The sequence below is a fragment of the Oncorhynchus gorbuscha genome, linkage group LG11 (assembly GCF_021184085.1).
Source record: "Oncorhynchus gorbuscha isolate QuinsamMale2020 ecotype Even-year linkage group LG11, OgorEven_v1.0, whole genome shotgun sequence".
Lineage (NCBI taxonomy): Eukaryota > Metazoa > Chordata > Actinopteri > Salmoniformes > Salmonidae > Oncorhynchus > Oncorhynchus gorbuscha.
In genome coordinates, this window is record NC_060183.1 from 48,563,352 (window position 1) to 48,582,864 (window position 19,513).

General features: G+C 42.4%; 1 protein-coding gene across 1 annotated transcript; it reads left to right on the forward strand.

Moving 5' to 3' along the window:
* Positions 1-2,665: 2,665 nt before the first annotated feature.
* On the forward strand, positions 2,666-3,483 carry LOC124047675 (E3 ubiquitin-protein ligase NEURL1B-like). The gene is made up of 2 exons (XM_046367985.1): positions 2,666-3,173; positions 3,293-3,483. The coding sequence occupies exons 1-2, from the start codon at positions 2,666-2,668 to the stop codon at positions 3,481-3,483; spliced, it is 699 nt and encodes a 232-aa protein (XP_046223941.1).
* The last annotated feature ends 16,030 nt before the right edge of the window (positions 3,484-19,513 follow it).

Here is a 19,513-nt window from a genome sequence, read left to right on the forward strand (position 1 = left end):
CAGATCAGGGTTGGGTTATAAAAAAATATCAGAAATGTTGAACATCCCACGGAGTACTAAAACATTTAAAGAATATGGCAACACAACAAACCTGCCAAGAGACGGCTGCCCACCAAAACTCACGGACAAGGCAAGGAGGGCATTAATCAGACAGGCAACAAAGAGACCAAAGATAACCTTGATGGAGCTGCATAGCAGAGATTGGAGTATCTGTCGATAGGACCACTTTAAGCCGTATACTCTACAGAGCTGGACTTTACAGAAGAGTGGCCAGAAAAAAAGCCATTGCTAAAGAGAAAAATAAGCAAACACATTTGGTGTTTGCCAAAAGGCATGTGGGATACTCCCCAAACATATGGAAGAAGATACTCTGGTCAGATGAGACTAAAATTCAGCTTTTTGCCCATCAATGAAAATGCTATGTCTGGTGCAAACCCAACACCTCTCATCACCCCGAGAACCCTATCCCCACAGTGAAGCATGGTGGTGTCGGCATCATGCTGTGGGGATGTTTTTCATTGACGGTGACTGGGAAACTGGTCAGAATTGAAGGAATGATGGATGGCGCTAAATACAGGGAAATTCTTGAGGGAAACCTGTTTCAGTCTTCCAGAGATTTGAGACTGGTACGGAGGTTCACCTTCCAGCAGGACAATGACCCTATGACCCTGTTTTAGGTCAGTTAGGATCACAACGTTATTTGTAGATTGTGAAATGTCAGAAAATAGTAGAGAGAATGATTTCTTTCGGATTTGATTTCTTTCATCACATTCCCAGTGGGTCAGAAGTTTACATACACTCAATTAGTATCTGGTAGCATTGCCTTTAAATTGTTTAACTTCAGTCAAACGTTTTGGGTGGCCTTCCACAAGCTTCCCACAATAAGTTGGGTGAATTTCGGCCCATTCCTCCTGACAGAGCTGGTGTAACTGAGTCAGGTGTGTAGACCTCCTTGCTCGCACACGCATTTTCAGCTCTGCCCACACATTTTCTATAGGATTGAGGTCAGGACTTTGTGATGGCCACTCCAATACCTTGACTTTGTTGTCCTTAAGCCATTTTGCCACAACTTTGGAAGTATGCTTGGGGTCATTGTCCATTTGGAAGACCCATTTGCGACCAAGCTTTAACTTCCTGACTGATGTTTTGAGATCTTGCTTAAATATATCCACATAATTTTCCTACCTCATGTTGCCATCTATTTTGTGAAGTGCACCACTCCCTCCTGCAGCAAAGCACCCCCACAACATGATGCTGCCACCCCCGTGCTTCACGGTTGGGATGGTGTTCTTCGGCTTGCAAGCGTCCCCCTTTTTCCTCCAAACATAACGATGGTCATTTTGGCCAAACAGTTTTCTTTTGTTTCATCTTTTTTTTTCACCAAAAAGTACGATATTTGTCCCCATGTGAAATTGCAAACCGTAGTCTGGCTTTTTTTATGGCGGTTTTGGAGCAGTGACTTCTTCCTTACTGAGCGGCCTTTCAGGTTATGTCGATTATAGGACTCGTTTTACTGTGGATATAGATACTTGTGTACCTGTTTCCTCCAGCATCTTCACAAGGTCCTTTAATGATGTTCTGGGATTGATTTGCACTTTTCGATCCAAAATACATTTATCTCTAGGAGACAGAACGCGTCTCCTTCCTGAGCGGTATGACGGCTGCGTGGTCCCATGGTGTTTATACTTGCGTACTATTGTTTGTACAGATGAACGGGGTACCTTCAGACGTTTGGAAATTGCTCCCAATGATAAACCAGACTTGTGGAGGTCTACATTTTTTTTCTGAGGTCTTGGCTGATTTCTTTTGATTTTCCCATGATGTCAAACAGAGGCACTGAGTTTGACGGTAGGCCTTGAAATATTTCCACAGGTACACCTCCAATTGACTCAAATGATGCCAATTAGCCTATCAGAACCTTCTAAAGCCATGACATAATTTCCCGGAATTTTCCAAGCTGTTTAAAGGCACAGTCAACTTAGTGTAGGTAAACTTCTGACCCACTGGAATTGTGATACAGTGAGTTTTAAGTGAAATAATCTGTCTGTAAACAATTAGTGGAAAAATGACTTGTGTCATGCACTAAGTGGAAGTCCTAACCGACTTGCCAAAACTATAGTTTGTTAACAAGAAATTTGTGGAGTGGTTGAAAAATGCGTTTTATTGACTCAAACCTAAGTGTATGTAAACTTCTGACTTCAACTGTAATATTGTTTTTTTTTAAACTTAAAATTTGCATCGTTGGTTAGAGCCTGTAAGTAAAGCCTTTCACTGTAAGTATGTATTCGGCACACGTGACAAATAACTTTGATTTGATGTTCATATTGAAAGATTTACCCATATTTAGCAAATAATGAAACCATAAGCGAACGGACATTTCTGCTTAAGTGTAGTCAACACCACGATATAATAATAAAGTTCATGAATATTCTGTACAACACATGAAACATGTTTAAGGTACTAAGCAGATTTAAATCCATAAACTTCGTCTTCCCACATGTTTTGACTTGTCAGCCATCTGCGAGAAAGTTTAAAATGTGTGTTAGCTTTAGGTTTTAAAGGAAGGTAGACTTGCCTGGTAAATAATGTCAGCTGGTTGTTAGCAAAACATTATAAAACACAATTAAACATTATAAAACACAATCTTCCTCCCTCCCCTTTAGAGATGTATGCACCCAATATATGTGGGCGTCACTGTCTGGGGCCCCTGTCCTTCCACAAAGGGGCCTTGGGAACTGATGTGTGGCTGAGTCTGGGAGGTAGACGTGTGGAGAGGGACAGAGAGACCTTCCAGAATGGTCTGACTTTCAGCAGTCGTCCAATCAGGGTCCAGGAGAAGATACATCTGCGGGTGGAATGTTGTGACCAACACTGGCATGGAGCTCTGCGGCTGGGCTTCACCATTATACCCCCCTCCTCCTCTGGGCCCCTCTTCCCTCCTGCTATGGCTATCCCTGACTTCACCACCACCTATGGGTACTGGGCATCCATCGTGCCCTCCAGCCTCATCATCCCAGGTGCAGAGCTCCGCTTCTGGGTGACCCCTCGAGGAATGCTGGTTTACGAGGGGCCAAATGGTTTGAGGTGCAAGCTACTGATGGGGGTGGATGTGACACGCCCCCTGTGGGCCATGATAGATGTCTACGGACTGACCAGAGCTGTGCTCCTATTGGGTGAGGCACATGGTGAATGTCTTGGTTGATAAAGTAGCTTGTACAATCTTTTCTTTTTTTAGATAGTATCACATTAACTCCGACTGATCAGTGCTTTATGTTCTTCCTTCCTTTTTCAGGATCAGAAAAGAAAGACTTATTGAAGTTGCGGATCCGGAGGTCCTGTCCTGTCCCTCCTCCTCCCTCTGTGTCTCATAGGGACAGCTGCATGTGTGTGAACGAGGATCATCCCTGTCGCACCCCTCAGGACTACAGGCTCTCTGCTGACCCTATCACTACCACACAGATAGACCACTCTATAGGTGTGTAACTAACTGCATTATTAAAGCCAGACAGTGCCGGCTCCAGGCATAAGCGACATAAACTGTCTCAGCCAGTAGGGGGTGACCAAAATAAATACTATTAATTAATTAATTAATAAATAAATAAATATATATATATATATATATATTTAGGAACTCAGTTGGTGACTCAACTTATTGTTGAGAATTAGAATAGTAGCCTCCCGGGTGGCGCAGTGGGGACACCCGTTCCCAGCTGGGACCTCCCCCCCACACCCTCAGCTGGAATGTGGCGCATGGAACGCAAAAATATTCCTAAAAATATTTAACCTCCACACATTAACAAGTCCAATAGCTTAAATGAAAGATAAACAAGTTGTTTATCTACCCAGCAAGTCAGATTTCTAAAATGTTTTACGGCGAAAACATATCACATATTTATGTCAAACCACCACCGCAGACATAGCTCATTTGCATAGCCAAGTAGGAAAAAATATGCAATCAACAAACGCAGGATTAAAAGAAAAATCATTTCACTAACCTTTTGAAATCTTCATCAGATGACAGTAATATAACATGTTACACAGTACATTCATTTTTTTTCAATAATCTGCAATATATATCCATAAATCTCTGTTTACAATGACGCATCGTTCAAAAAATGCTACTAAAATGTCAGGAGAAATGACGATAGCTCCGGCAGATAACGTCAGCTAACAAGGAATACACATCATAAACTTTGACTAAATATGCATGTTCTACATATGTATAGGAAGATACACTTCTTCTAAATCAGTGGTTCTTAACCTGGGTTCGATCGAACCCCAGGGGTTCGTGAGTCAGTCTCAGGGGTTCGGCGGAGGTCAAGACACACATCCGACTCATATGATTTGTGATGACACGCCATCATTGGCTGCAGGTGATCACGCTTCATCGCTTGGCCTATCTGTGCTGCAGGGAATTTGGTGCGCTCAGAAGTAGTCTTGTGATTTCTTTCTTAATATTTTAACCCCTTCATACTTACTATGTCGAGCAAAAAAATAAAGTGGTCAGACGAATATGTACAATATGGATTCACATGTATAACCGAACGTGATGGGAGTCAGCGTCCTAACTGCATGATTTGCAATGCTAAGTTGAGCAATTCTAGTCTATCACGGGCAAAACTAAGAGAACCCTTCCTTAAGCTGCTTGGAGATGGAAAATACAAGAACACAACGCTCGCTGAATTCAAGGTGAAGAGAGCCAGATTGGATGAAAAGGCTACTCTGCCTGTTCTCGGCTTTGTACCCATCAACAAACCGATTCTCACAGCATCGTACGAAGTTGCTTACCTGATCGCAAAGCAGGGCAAACCACACACCATTGGTGAAACACTCATAAAACCAGCTGTGCTGAAGATGGCGAATATCATGTTGGGAAAAGAGGCTGAAGTTAATTCTGAGTTCATTCTCATTTTAGCATGCATGGCTGATATCTTCGCAGCTCTCAGTCATCTCAATCAAAAGATGCAGGGCGGTGGAGTCAACATCATCGAAGCGGAGAAAAACCTGAAGGCTTAAAAAAAAGCTACCGTTATGGAAACGACGAACAGAGAAGGATAACTTCGCAAACTTTCCCCTGCTGGACGACTGTGTAAGTAAGATCGAAGATGTATCCGGAATCGGAGAGATTTCTGTACCTTCGGAACTGAAGCAAGCAATTGCCACGCACTTAGATGAGCTTGCAAAGTCTCTCGACGGATACTTCCCTACAAGAGAGTCATATCCAGCATGGGTGAGACAGCCGTTCACGTGTTGAGACAGATGTCAATGATGAATACCTCGATGAAATCATTGAAATTCAGCAGAGCCACGTTCAACAGCAACTCTTCAGAACAACAACGCTTTCAACGTTTTGGTGTCAACAAATGGTAGCGTACCTTGTTATTGCTAAGAAATCTCTGGAGATTTTCATACCGTTTGTTACAACATATCTTTGCGAGCAATCCTTTGAGGATGCTGGACATAAAAACGAAGAAAAGGAACAGACTTTGTTGGGAAAATGACATGAGAGTGGCACTTGCCAAGGTGAAGCTGCGCATTTCTGAACTGGTCTCTGAAAGGCAACAGCAGAAGTCACACTGATTTGCAGCAAATATTCATTATTATGTTTTTGTTTTTGTGTGAAAATCATGTTTTGATGATTTTGTTCTTTGAACACAGTGATGTTGATGCACGGTTCATTTTGTGCACCAGTAAACTATGTTATGAATTTGAAAAAATAATATTTTATTTTTCCAATTAAGAAGGGTTCGGTGAATGCGCATATGAAACTGGTGGGGTTCAGTACCTCCAACAAGGTTAAGAACCACTGTTCTAAATGCAATCGCTGTGTTACATTTATTTTTAACGTTACAGGTTGCGTTCACTAGGCTATACTAGGAGTCGGCGCTCCAAAAGTAGCATTCTGGCTCCTCTATCTTGGAGTCCACAGAAACCCAAATTTACCACAAAAATATTCCCTTACCTTTGCTGTTCTTCCATCAAAAGACCTGGAAGGGATTATACTTACCAAAACAGCGTTTAGTTTTCAAGTCTGCGTCTTTCGGTTCTCAAAAACTACACATTTCGGTCAAAATGTAGCCAAAAGTCAAGTGGATGCGCACCAAAACGTCAAACTTACATATTATATGTCGAGTAAACTTGTCAAACTAACTTCATAATCAAGCTTTGACATGTTATAAAGGTGTACAGCAATCGTGAGGACGAACAGAAACACAGGCACCGTTCAATCGATCTTGGAAAAAAGACAGGACTTGACCAGAGCGCGCATAAAAGTGACCTGTTTTTTCGCGTGACCGAGAGCTTTCGGCAAGCTCAAACTCTCGTGAGCACGCGATTCTCACAATGAGAAGCCCCATTGAAAGCAGGGATCGCGCTGAACACGTAGGAACTGTTCCCAGAGCTGTAACTGTTTGGGAAGGGTGTTTGCGATGACGTCAAAGTTGGGCCAACTTTTATCATGACAAGAGATAGTTTTGGAGAATGCATGCCCTGACAGTTCTGCTTCACATAGAGTCAAAATTTAAACGGTTTTAGAAGCTTTAGAGTGTTTTCTATTTGATAATATTTTTATATGCATATATTAGCAACTTTTGACAAAAATCTATCCTGTTTAATAAGGGCACCAAATTCCTCCAGTAGGGGCAGTAAACAGCCCTAGCACTGACAGGTTAAGGGTGCTGTACTGCAGCACAATGTCCTTGTCTCATCGTGCACCAGCGACTCCTGTGGCGGGCAGGGCGCAGTGCGCGCTAACCAAGGTTGCACGGTGTACCCTCCGGCTGGCTTCCGGGTTGGATGCGCGCTGTGTTAAGAAGCAGTATGGCTGGTTGGGTTGTGTATCGGAGGACGCATGACTTATAACCTTTGTCTCTCCCGAGCTCGTACAGGAGTTGTAGTGATGAGACAAGATAGTAGCTACTACAACAATTGGATACCAGGAAAAAGGGGTAAAAGACAAAACAAAAAAAAGAGAATTAGTAGAATAGAATAGTAGAATACACAAGGTGCAATTTCAAAATTTGGTTGTGCATCAGTAGTTTTTTTCTTATGTCAGTCATTGACAGTCACTCAATTAGCCATGTCAGCTAACAGTTTTTAGATTGGTAAGTTAGTCTAGCCAGCTATCTAAGTTTGTAGTAACCATGGCCCAGTACCATGTGCCCAATGGTCCATGAACTCCCCCATTGATTTTGTTAGTCACTCGCACTCATTAATATGGCCTAAGTCTTGAAAAAATGTCTAGAATTGCAGGAAATTAGCTGTAAAACTGCATACTTGTTCTCTCTGCTACATGGCAAAATTATATTTGTTATCAAATTGCTAAGCTTTTCTCCACCCAATGGCAACATGTGTAGAATTGTAGAAAGCTTGCTTTGAAACCGCAACCTTTTCTCTACTCTCCATTGAAAAATGTGTAGAATTGCAGGAAATTCATTTTAAAATGGATTTTTTTCTATCCACCTTCAAGAGGGGGCTTCCCAAACAAATCTCGCTTAGGGCCCCCCAAAGGCTAGAGCATTCAGGTGGCGAGTGTAGATATTTACAAAGTTGATACAGTTGCAGTGACGATTTTAGCATATACAGTGCATTCAAAAAGTATTCAGAGCCCTTGAGTTTTTACACATTTTGTTATGTGACAGCCTTATTCTAAAATGTATTAAATTGTTTTTTCCCTCATCTATTTACACACAATACCCCATAATGACTAAGCAAAAACAGATTTTTATATTTTTTTGCAAATGTATTAAAAATCATAACTGAAATCACATTTTACATAAGTATTCAGACCCTTTACTCAGTACTTTGTTGAAGCACCTTTGGCAGTGATTACAGCCTCGAGTCTTCTTGGGTATGACGCTACAAGCTTGGCACACCTGTATTTGGGGAATTTCTCCCATTGTTCTCTGCAGATCCTCTCATGCTCTGTCAGGTTCGATGGGGAGTGTGTCGCTGCACAGCTATTTTCAAGTCCCTCTAAAGATGTTTTATTGGGTTCAAGGCTCTGCCTGGACCACTCTAAAACATTCAGAGACTTGTCCGGAAGCCACTCCTGCATTGTCTTGGCTGTGTGCTTAAGGTCGTTGTTCTGTTGGAAGGTGAACCTTCGCCCAAGTCTGAGGTCCTGAGCGCTCCGGAAAAGGTTTTCGTCAAGGATCTCTCTGTACCTTGCTCCGTTCATCTTTCTCTTGATCCTGAATAGTCTCTTCGTCCCTGCCGCTTAAAAACATCCCCAAAGCATGATGTTGCCACCACCATGCTTCACCGTAATGATGGAGCCAGGTTTCCTCAAGACGTGACGCTTGGCATTCAGGCCAAAGAGTTCAATCTTGGTTTCATCAGACCAGGGGATCTTGTTTCCTTGATACCTTTTACGTGTCTTTTGGCCGAACTCCAAGCGGGCTGTCATGTGTCTTTTACTGAGTGGCTTCCATCTGGAGCTCTGTCAGAGTAACCATCGGGTTCTTGGTCACCTGCCTGACCAAGGCACTTCACTCCCGATTGCTCAGTTTGGCGTGCCAGCGCTAGGAAGAGTCTTGGTGGTTCCAAACTTCTTCCATTTAAGAATGATAGAGGCCACTGTGTTCTTGAGGGCTTAAATGCTGCAGACCGTTTTTGTTACCCTTCCCCAGACCTGTGCCTCGACACAATCCTGTTTCAAAGCTCTAGGGACAATTTATCCGACGTCATGGCTTGGTTTTTGCTCTGACATGCACTTTCAACTGTGGGACCATATATAGACAGGTGTGTGCCTTTCCAAATCATGTCCAATCAGTTGAATTTACCAAAGGTGGACTCCAGTCAAATTGTAGAAAAATCTCAAGGATTATCAATGAAAACAAGATGCACCTAAACTCAATTTCAAGTCTCATAGCAAATGGTCTGAATATTTAAGAAAATAATGTATGTTTTTTACTTTGTATAAATTATAAATTATTTAAAAAATTTAAACCAGTTTTCGATTTGTCATTATGGAGTGTAGATTGATGAGGAAACACATTAATCAATTTTAGAATAAGGTAGTAACGTAACAAAATGTGGGAAAAGTCAAGGGGTCTCAATCCCGAATGCAATTTAAATCTTGGTGGGGCAAACTCGAAATAAAAAATAAAATATGTAGATGCCTGCCACCAAAGCCACTATACAAGCCTAAACAATACATTCATTGCACTATAATGGTGACAAATGCCCACACACTGTTAGGGTCTACATAAAGCTATCCCAACTCCTTTCCACTGCTACAACTGCCTATAAGTAGAGCCTTGTCTGGCAGCGAAACAGTTCATTCAGCGTCATTTACAGCCTTTAAAAAAAACATAGCTGATATGGCTGACTTGCTAAAACAAATGTGGTTTCTACTGACAATTGAGATGTACAAACTTTGGCATAAGGGGACGACGAGCAGATAAGAGGCAATCCGTAACCTTGATTAAGATATTAATGAGTGAGCTAGGATGGATTTAGTATAACTATTTTGTTCAGCACTTTTGTAATGTACAGTGACAAAATTTAGAACATGGGTCGTTCTTACAGTGTTCTCCCTGTACACCAAGTCAGAACTGTAGGATAAATATAGGGTGCACATAAGCAGACAATGAAAGCTCTTACAATATTCAATATTTACATTTCTCTAAAACAGGCTATAGGCTACATGTGCACCACCAAGTCAAAACAGTAGGCTAAGTTATGAGGAGAAAGGGGACCAAATTATTAGGGGTGAGGCACATGGGCTACCAACAGCTTACTACACACCATACACTTAGTATTACTTTCTTAGCTACAGTATACACATCTGACTGGCATATTACATCATTTAAGCAGCATACAAGCCATTGTTGGACTCACATTGTTGTGCTGTGCTCACTTGAACAGGAAGGTGGCGCAACAATCTTTTGTGGGCAGATTTTGTCATCAAAGTCTAGCATTCTCTGGATTTATGGTGCTTTCAAGACAACTGGGAACTCTGGGGTTAAAAATCAAGGTCATGACGTCAGCGATCTTCAGGTTGGAGCTCTAGAAAGAGGTCAGAGTTCTCGATATGAAATTCCGAGTTGAATGACCTTTCAAAACATATTTTCCCGGTCTGAGCTCATTTTTTTCCAGAGTTCCCAGTTGTCTTGAACTCACTAAAGTCTGAGATTTCCAAGTTTCCAATGCAGCGGAAGTCATAATGGATTGACAGCATGGCCAATGTTGAATGTTTATACTTTTAAAATTGGAAAAGAGACCCTTAAACCCAGACTTGGACCACACATCCACTCCACTGAAGAGCAGGCTAGTGATTGCTTTGCAATTCTTGCCGTTAGCCACAGATTTCTTCCAAACCACTCATTGTTGAATTTGCGATTTCCAACTTGTTGTGTAATGTTTATGTCGAATGGCCGATGAGCACCGATATGTTTTTATCTGATTTCTCTTCATAATTTTTCTTCAATCAAAGATTGAAAAGGATTTTCCAGTAGATTATCGACTTGATTCATAAGATTTCGAAAGTATGATGTTGGCATGATCAGTCCAATCAAAGCTACGGTAGATATAAGGGATTTGACGTAATTTTACCTTGGCCTATGACCTTGAGCTTTCTTGGATGGGCACTTCTAATGTAACTCTATGGCTGCATTTCAAACTCATAAAAGACACGCCCTCGTCCACTTACCCTCACCTTTTGCCCTTGGGGGAATCCCCGTCACCATCTTGGACGTCGGTTCAAACTATTAGCCAAACAAGGGAAGTTCGCAAAGTAAGCCCCTCAGCCCTCATTTTTGATTGAGTTTGCGACTGTACAATTATGTTCACTTTGAGGCCTGAAATGTCCCATAATTCAATTTGCAATGATTGTACATCCGCTATGAAAAGTCAGCCAAAACTTAAAACCTCAACGTTAATATGGATTAGTCAACATACAAGTGTAATAAAAACAAATGTAAAAAGGGTAGAAATTGTGCTACTACACATGACGGCACAAACACATCTCATAAAAGTAATGATGTTTTTGTTTGGTTAGCTTTTGGAAATTATAGAAATAAAATATTTTCCTTCAGAAGTCCCAGCTAGGCAGGCTAACGTTAGTTAGCTAATTAATTTGCTATCATACAGTAGGCGTATATTAATAATTATATAGTTAATATAAGTAAACATGCAATCATAATTGACTGTAGCGCATATTAAGCACCCACAGGCTACAGTGTCTGAAAGCACAATCATCGCACGATGAACGAGTGACGAATTTCCGGGCAAGGTGGTCCATTTTAAAAATCATTCCTTCCTCCCTCGCCCCTTGCCCTGCAAGTGTATACTCATCAGACTTCATGATACGTCATCAGAAGAGTCCACTTAATTTGAGGGCTGAGGGGATAGGGTGTGTCTTTTAAGTGTTTGAATGCAGCCTATTGCAGCACCGAAGAGGCTTGAATTTTCGAGCTCTCCCCATAGATTTGGAGGTGATGTAGTGTCACCATGAGTGACAGGACACTGAACCAATCACGGCGCAACAAGAGAACATTACCATTACATATTTTCCGCTGGCTGCCTCACCAACATATAAAGCACTAGGCTGAAACACCTGCAAATTGGAGCTGCCTTAAGAAAGCAAAAAATAGACCATGTTTGTGTGCCGCTTCATTAACTTAATAATCTTTTTATTTTTTATTGTTTGCAAACAGATGTGTCACGTATTAACGTCAAAATAACATGCAAAAACAAAAACGTTGTTTTAGCTAAACAGGTGCCCCACCTACCCTGAATTATGGGTCGCCACTTGTGCAGTTGTACAGTTTTATTTCAATGTTAGGATATGGATTTCTGTTGACCTAAAGGAACTGTGGTCTATTTACAATATAGTTTTCTTGACAGCCTATTTTGTTGGTGACCGTAAAGTTACTTGCTTTCTATTTATTCTGCACTGTAGATCGGGACATCGCTGACGATTGCGTGGTCTGTCTATCTGCTAGAGCTTCTGTGGTCCTTCCCTGCGCCCACCGCTGCCTGTGCCTTCGATGCGCCCAGCGGGTCACGGCTGAGTTTGGAAACTGCCCGCTGTGTCGCCAGTCAATCAGATACAGCGACGAGGACAGGGAGATAAAAAGTTGACCAACCGATGGGGAAAGGAGGGAGAAAAGCAAAGATGATCTAATCAGCATTATATTAGTTCATAATATTGCAAACATTTCCCTTATGTTCTTTTTTATATCAACTGTCTATTTTTCACTGTGACTTATGTTATAATGTAGGCATGTATAGTACATGTAGGCATGAATACTTGATGAAGAACGTCTCACTGTAGATGTTTTATTTGTCAATGAATCCAAATGTAAATAAATGCACCCAAAATGAAGACAGTTTCTCTTTTATTTGATAACTTTAAATAAATAGGCCTAGGGAAATTAGTCAGACAACTATGTAGCCAACTGAAGAAAAAAATAGTTTATTCTCAAAATGAAAGCATATCAATATTTCTGGTACTACAAACACAGTTTCTATACCAGGCTACAGCAAAGATCTTGTGCAACTTCGATGTGCAATATGCAGTAAGTCATGTCAGGAAGGGTACCACATGAGGGAGGAGGATGTCTTCCCTGTAACACACAGCATTGAGATTGACAGTGTTCTGCCATGGCCAGTGAAGAACCCGGATCTCAATCCCATTGAGTACGCCTGGGACCTGTTGGATGGAGGGCCATTCCACCCAGAAGTGTCCAGGAACTTGCAGGTGCTTTGGTGGAAAAGTGGGGTAACATCTCACAGCAAAAACTGGCACATCTGGTGCAGTCCATGAGGAGATGCACTGTAGTACTTAATGCAGCTGGTAGCCACACCAGATACTGACTTTTATTTTGACCCCCCCCCCCTTTGTTCAGTGACACATTATTCCATTTATGTTAGTCACATGTCCCTGGAACTTGTTCAGTTTGTCTCAGTTGTTGAATCTTGTTATATTCATACAAATATTTACACGTTAAGTTTGCTGAAAATAAACGCAGTTGACAGTGAGTGGACTTTTCCATTTTTTTCTGGGTTTATTCATTTTATCCACTTACGATACTTTGGCCGACAAAGTTCGAGACTCACAAGGGCCGGGTGAAGCAGCCCTTGAGGGCAGTTTCAGGGCTTGGATCTGGATACAGGTCGTGGTTCTCTAATCGTCTTTCGCTGTCTCCAAGCTTTCCTGTCTGGGCATTAAAGGACAAGGCAGGTGAGATTAATATTTTGTTGCACCATCTATTTAATGCACCATCTATTCATATTTATCAAATAAATAAATAATGATAAATAATGATGGGCTATTCCAGGCTATGAAATATCTAATGTTGTTTAGGCTACATGAGTTTTGTCTTTGAGTATTTGGCTATAAACAAGAAGCATAAGCATTTGTAATTAATGTGGAAGGGTAGGGAGGCAGTTCAATATTAACAATAGTTTATTAGGCAGACATTGTAAAAGTAATGTCATCGGTGGGTTCAATTCCACAGACATAAGGCTTTAACTCTGTTATATGTTACTCTATTATAAACTGGATGGTTCAAGCTCTGAGTCCTGATTGGCTGACAGCCGTGGTATATCAGACCGTATACCATGGGTATGACAAACATTTTTTACTGCTCTAATTAAGTTGAACCAGTTTATAATAGCAATAAAGCACCTCTGGGGTTTGTGGTGTATGGCCAATATACCACGGCTAAGGGCTGTATCCTGGCACTCTGCGTTGCATTGTGTATAAGAAAAGCCCTCCGTCGTGGTATATTGGCCATTAATTAACCACACCTCCTCGTGCTTTATTGCTTAAGTGTATACCAGTAAGTCGACTTACTGAGAGAGATACAATCTTTTGGGTGGAGGCTGTTCTTGGGTGGAGGCTCCATATCTCACAAGTGCATAGACGCTCAACTGCCTTAACCACGCTCTTTGCTGAATATGCGTTATATCACACTCACTTGTCAGATTTACTCAGCTTGCTCTGTTTCCTCGACCTCTTACCCTGATGACATGATGGTAACCCAGACTGGACCTCCATGGTGCCTCTGCCTCTGACTGTCACCAAGGTAGCTGCAAACACAGACTGTCCTGCCACACACACACACACACACTACACAAATGAACAAATACAACATTCTTAATTTAGTAACATTTCAGTGCATTTTCTCACACCGTCTCTATATCTACAGGTGAATGGGTTAAGTGAAGCTGAGCTGGCTAACTTGTGAATGGGTGATATCATAGTGGAGACAAATGGAGAGTCCTGCAGGGATGCTGCATGTGCCGGCTCAGAAAAACAGCCAGAAATCCAGACCTCAGCTCACATACCTCATAGACAGGTATGCTGAGAAAGAGTTATATATTCACTTCATTAGCATATTGTAAACAGATGACTGGGTTCTGTTCACTTTGTTTCTCTCGGTCCCTTCATGACAGACCTGAAACAGTCTTTGGACTGACCAGAATGGTGCCTTTTCTTCAGGAGTTCGTCTGTCATAACCAGGTTGGTTCTTTTATTGTAAAGAGATTTATTGAACAGATTTTTGTTATGTGCTGCATTTCTAATATGAATTGTATGACTATACTCTATACGGATCGAAGCAGCTATAGGCAGTTTAAAAAGCATTCAAGTATATTTTTTTAATGATTTAATGTCTCTAGATTGCTGCCAGTCAACGGAGTAATGAGAACAACAGCAAACTAAAATATTGCATCACAGCGCCAGTACAGAAAGTTACCTTGATTTCCGTGCCTAACATATTTTCCATGATTCCTGTGGACAGGAAGACTGATCATATCCCCAACAACAACGAGGTGACTGATTCAGGACAGTAAATCGATGATTGTAGCCAACAGATTGTGATTAAAGTCTTTTGCTGCCCCCATGTGGATACTCTTTAAAGTGTCCCACGCAGGGAGAGGTGACGCTTCCAATTACTGTATGCATTTTTATTACCTAAAAGGTAACTCCTCTGTATATAGTGTATAACGAGTATCATAATTGCATTATTATTCACCGTTCCCTCCCATTTGTCACAGTTGTGATGTCCTCAGGCAGAGGTATCCTCTTGTGGATTCTGATGTCTACCAGACAATCCAGGGCAGGAGAGAGAGAGAGAGAGAGAGAGAGACACCCACAGCCCCTCAGCAGTCGTAACACCTTCCGCCTAGAAGACGAGGTGCTGGAGAAAGACTGTAGAAGTGAGACAATTTATAGGTCAAACATCGAAGAAACGGGACTGAAGTGAATACTTCCTTTTTCTTTTGACACACGAAGGAGGTTCTGTAAGAACAGATAGGGAGTTAATTGTAGTGTGAATGATTTTGGGAGGTGCGGCCCTGCGGACCCCCCAAAAAACTTGGCCACCCAGCAACCCCTCCCTGGGTGGATGAGGAGAATTATTTGAGATACTCTTTGAAGAGGTAGGGTTTCAGATGTTTTCAGAAGATGGGCAGAGACTCTGCTGTCTTAGCTTCAGGGGAAAGTTGGTTCCACCATTGTGGTGTATGGACAGAGAACAGCTTGGGCTGGACTTATAGGGGGCTGACCCATAGAGGATGGACGGCCAACATACCAGAGGTGGCAAAACACAGTGCTCGGGTTGGGGTGTAGGGTTTGAGCATAGCCTAAAGGTATGGAGGGGCAGTTCCTCTTGCTGCTCCATAGACAAGTACCATGGTCTTGTAGTGGACGTGAGCTTCAACTGGAAGCCAGTGGAGGCAAGGAGGAAAGAAAGTTGGAAAGAAATTAATCGAAGGCAGATGTCAGGAGGTTGAAGTCGCCAAGTACAATGAGAGGTGAGCGATCGTCAGGAAATGAGCTTATCAAAGTGTCAAGCTCATTGAGGAACTCTAAGGACAGCTGGGGGGTGATAGATGACAATAATGTTAAGCTTGAGTGGACAAGTGACAGTGACTGCATGGAATTCAAATGAGGAAATGGACAAGTGAGAGAGGGAGAAAAGAGAAGCTCCACTGAGTAGACCCTGTGCCACCACCACGACCAGATGCTCTTGGACTATGAGAGAAAACATTCAGATGAAGAGAGAGCAGCTGGAGTAGTAGTGTTCTTTGGGGTGATCCATGTCTCCGTCAGGGCCAAAAAGTCAAAGGACTGAAGAGCAGAATAGGCTGAGATTAACGCTGCATTCTTGCCCACAGATCAGCAGTTCCAAATGCTGCCAGATTTACAGGTTTAAAGATTTAAAGGTTTAAAGATTTTACAGATTTACAGGTTTAGAAAACACACTTAGTTGCAAAAGCTACAAAAGAGCAAAATGAAATCTGGAAATAAGTAAGATACTCTTTTTCCATCCTTGAATAATTCTGCAGAACTGTCTTTGTTTCGGCAACGGTCTTAGTTTTGCGACGAGACCGCTGCTTACAGCTGGCGATGAAAAAATAGAAGACTGAAGTACTATTACTAATTGTTAATTGCCTTGCAGAGGTGTAGAGCACGCCTCCCTATACTAATTGCCTAGGAGAGGAGAAACCACCCTTAATCCTGGTTGATGTGTCAACAATCATCTGCAAGGTATGACCAGTCAGCAGTTCACACACCAAGTAAGCTACTGGGAAGACAGGCAGCACTTAAAGTAGATGGCCCCATCTAGCAAAAAGACAGTACTAGACAACAGATAAAGACAAACATTGTACTTATCACCTCTTGAGATATCAGGGCCCTGTTTCAGAAAGCAGGTGTAGTGAAAACTCAGTTGACTCGGAGTTTAAGGAAAATCTGGGATTTCGGTTTCACAAAGCCAGCTCAGTTTAACTTCGAGTCAGTTACTATGGCAACATACTCCTTGAAGGAAGCTAACCTGCTCGCTTCAATTTACCCAGAGTTTCTCCTCCTCTTTAGCTGAAGCCTGCAGAGTGAAGGTGGTGTCAGACATGGCATGTCTTGCACTGAAACGTTTACTGTACTCTTGTGGTGTTCAAGTCACAGACCCACAAGACTCAGAAGAATTCCACAAAAGTGCAGGTATCAATCAAAGCAATAATTAATTCATTTAGTATGAAGCTTTGAGTCTTGAAGCTCTAATCAGTTCATTTGATATATTTTATGGTTTCCAGGTGTGATTGGCTGCATATGTGAATAGGAAGTCTTTCCAAACACACCCCTATTTGCTCACCCCTTACCCTGATCCTATGTCCGGCCCTCAGCAACGTTATAACTTGGCTCACTGCAGGACACGACCCAGGGTAGAGATGACCATTGGGATGCTCAAGGCCCGGTTCCAGTGCCTTCGTAGGCTGAGAGTCACCCTAGAAAGGGCATGTGACATTGTGGCATGTGTGATTCTCCACAACATTGCCACAATTAGAGGAGATCAATGTCCTGCTCAACCAGTGAACGATCCTGATAATGATCCTAACCACCCCGCTGACGCATGAGATGGAAGAGCAGTCAGAGACACAATATGCTACCATCATTTCTGATTGATCCATCACCTCCCCAGTGTCAAATAAAGGCAATATGCCTTTCTTTTTATGAAGTCTTCCTTATTTCCTGCAAGTACAAATGCAGTACAGTAGTTTGTATTTTTTGTGTTGTTCAGACAAGTAAAATCCACCTGTGGGCACCTCACCCACCTTTAACTGATGTTCTACCTGTGGACACCTTTAACTGATGTTCTACCTGTGGACACCTTTAACTGATGTTCTACCTGTGGACACCTCACCACCTTTAACTGATGTTATACCTGTGGACAACTCACCACCTTTAACTGATGTTCTACCTGTGGACACCTCACCACCTTTAACTGATGTTCTACCTGTGGGCACCTCACCACCTTTAACTGATGTTCTACCTGTGGGCACCTCACCCACCTTTAACTGATGTTCTACCTGTGGACACCTTTAACTGATGTTCTACCTGTGGACACCTCACCACCTTTAACTGATGTTATACCTGTGGACACCTCACCACCTTTAACTGATGTTCTACCTGTGGACACCTCACCAACTTTAACTGATGTTCTACCTGTGGGCACCTCACCACCTTTAACTGATGTTCTACCTGTGGGCATCTCACCCACCTTTAACTGATGTTCTACCTGTGGACACCTTTAACTGATATTCTACCTGTGGGCATCTCATCCACCTTTAACTGATGTTCTACCTGTGGGCACCTCACCCACCTTTAACTGATGTTCTACCTGTGGACACCTCACCACCTTTAACTGATGTTCTACCTATGGACACCTCACCACCTTTAACTGATGTTCTACCTGTGGGCACCTCACCACCTTTAACTGATGTTCTACCTGTGGGCACCTCACCCACCTTTAACTGATGTTCTACCTGTGGACACCTTTAACTGATTTTATACCTGTGGACACCTTTAACTGATGTTCTACCTGTGGACACCTTTAACTGATGTTCTACCTGTGGACACCTTTAACTGATGTTCTACCTGTGGACACCTCGCCACCTTTAACTGATGTTATACCTGTGGACAACTCACCACCTTTAACTGATGTTCTACCTGTGGACACCTCACCACCTTTAACTGATGTTCTACCTGTGGGCACCTCGCCACCTTTAACTGATGTTCTACCTGTGGGCACCTCACCCACCTTTAACTGATGTTCTACCTGTGGACACCTTTAACTGATGTTCTACCTGTGGACACCTCACCACCTTTAACTGATGTTATACCTGTGGACACCTCACCACCTTTAACTGATGTTCTACCTGTGGACACCTCACCAACTTTAACTGATGTTCTACCTGTGGGCACCTCACCACCTTTAACTGATGTTCTACCTGTGGGCATCTCACCCACCTTTAACTGATGTTCTACCTGTGGACACCTTTAACTGATATTCTACCTGTGGGCATCTCACCCACCTTTAACTGATGTTCTACCTGTGGGCACCTCACCCACCTTTAACTGATGTTCTACCTGTGGACACCTCACCACCTTTAACTGATGTTCTACCTATGGACACCTCACCACCTTTAATTGGTGTTCTACCTGTGGACACCTCACCACCCTTAACTGGTGTTCTACCTGTGGACACCTCACCCACTTTTAACTGATGTTCTACCTGTGGGCACCTCACCCACCTTTAACTGATGCTCTACCTGTGGACACCTCACCACCTTTAACTGATGTTCTACCTGTGGACACCTCACCACCTTTAACTGATGTTCTACCTGTGGACACCTTTAACTGATGTTCTACCTGTGGACACCTCACCACCTTTAACTGATGTTCTAACTGTGGACACCTTTAACTGATGTTATACCTGTGGACACCTCACCACCTTTAACTGATGTTCTACCTGTGGACACCTTTAACTGATGTTCTACCTGTGGACACCTCACCACCTTTAACTGATGTTATACCTGTGGACACCTTTAACTGATGTTATACCTGTGGACACCTCACCACCTTTAACTGATGTTCTACCTGTGGACACCTCACCACCTTTAACTGATGTTATACCTGTGGACACCTTTAACTGATGTTATACCTGTGGACACCTTTAACTGATGTTATACCTGTGGACACCTCACCACCTTTAACTGATGT

Excerpts from the sequence above, each read along its gene's own strand:
- LOC124047675 (XM_046367985.1), top strand. The coding sequence starts at position 2,666 with ATGTATGCACCCAATATATGTGGGCGTCACTGTCTGGGGCCCCTGTCC. Across the intron at positions 3,174-3,292 it reads CAGAGCTGTGCTCCTATTGG|GATCAGAAAAGAAAGACTTA; the intron begins GTGAGGCACATG and ends TTCCTTTTTCAG.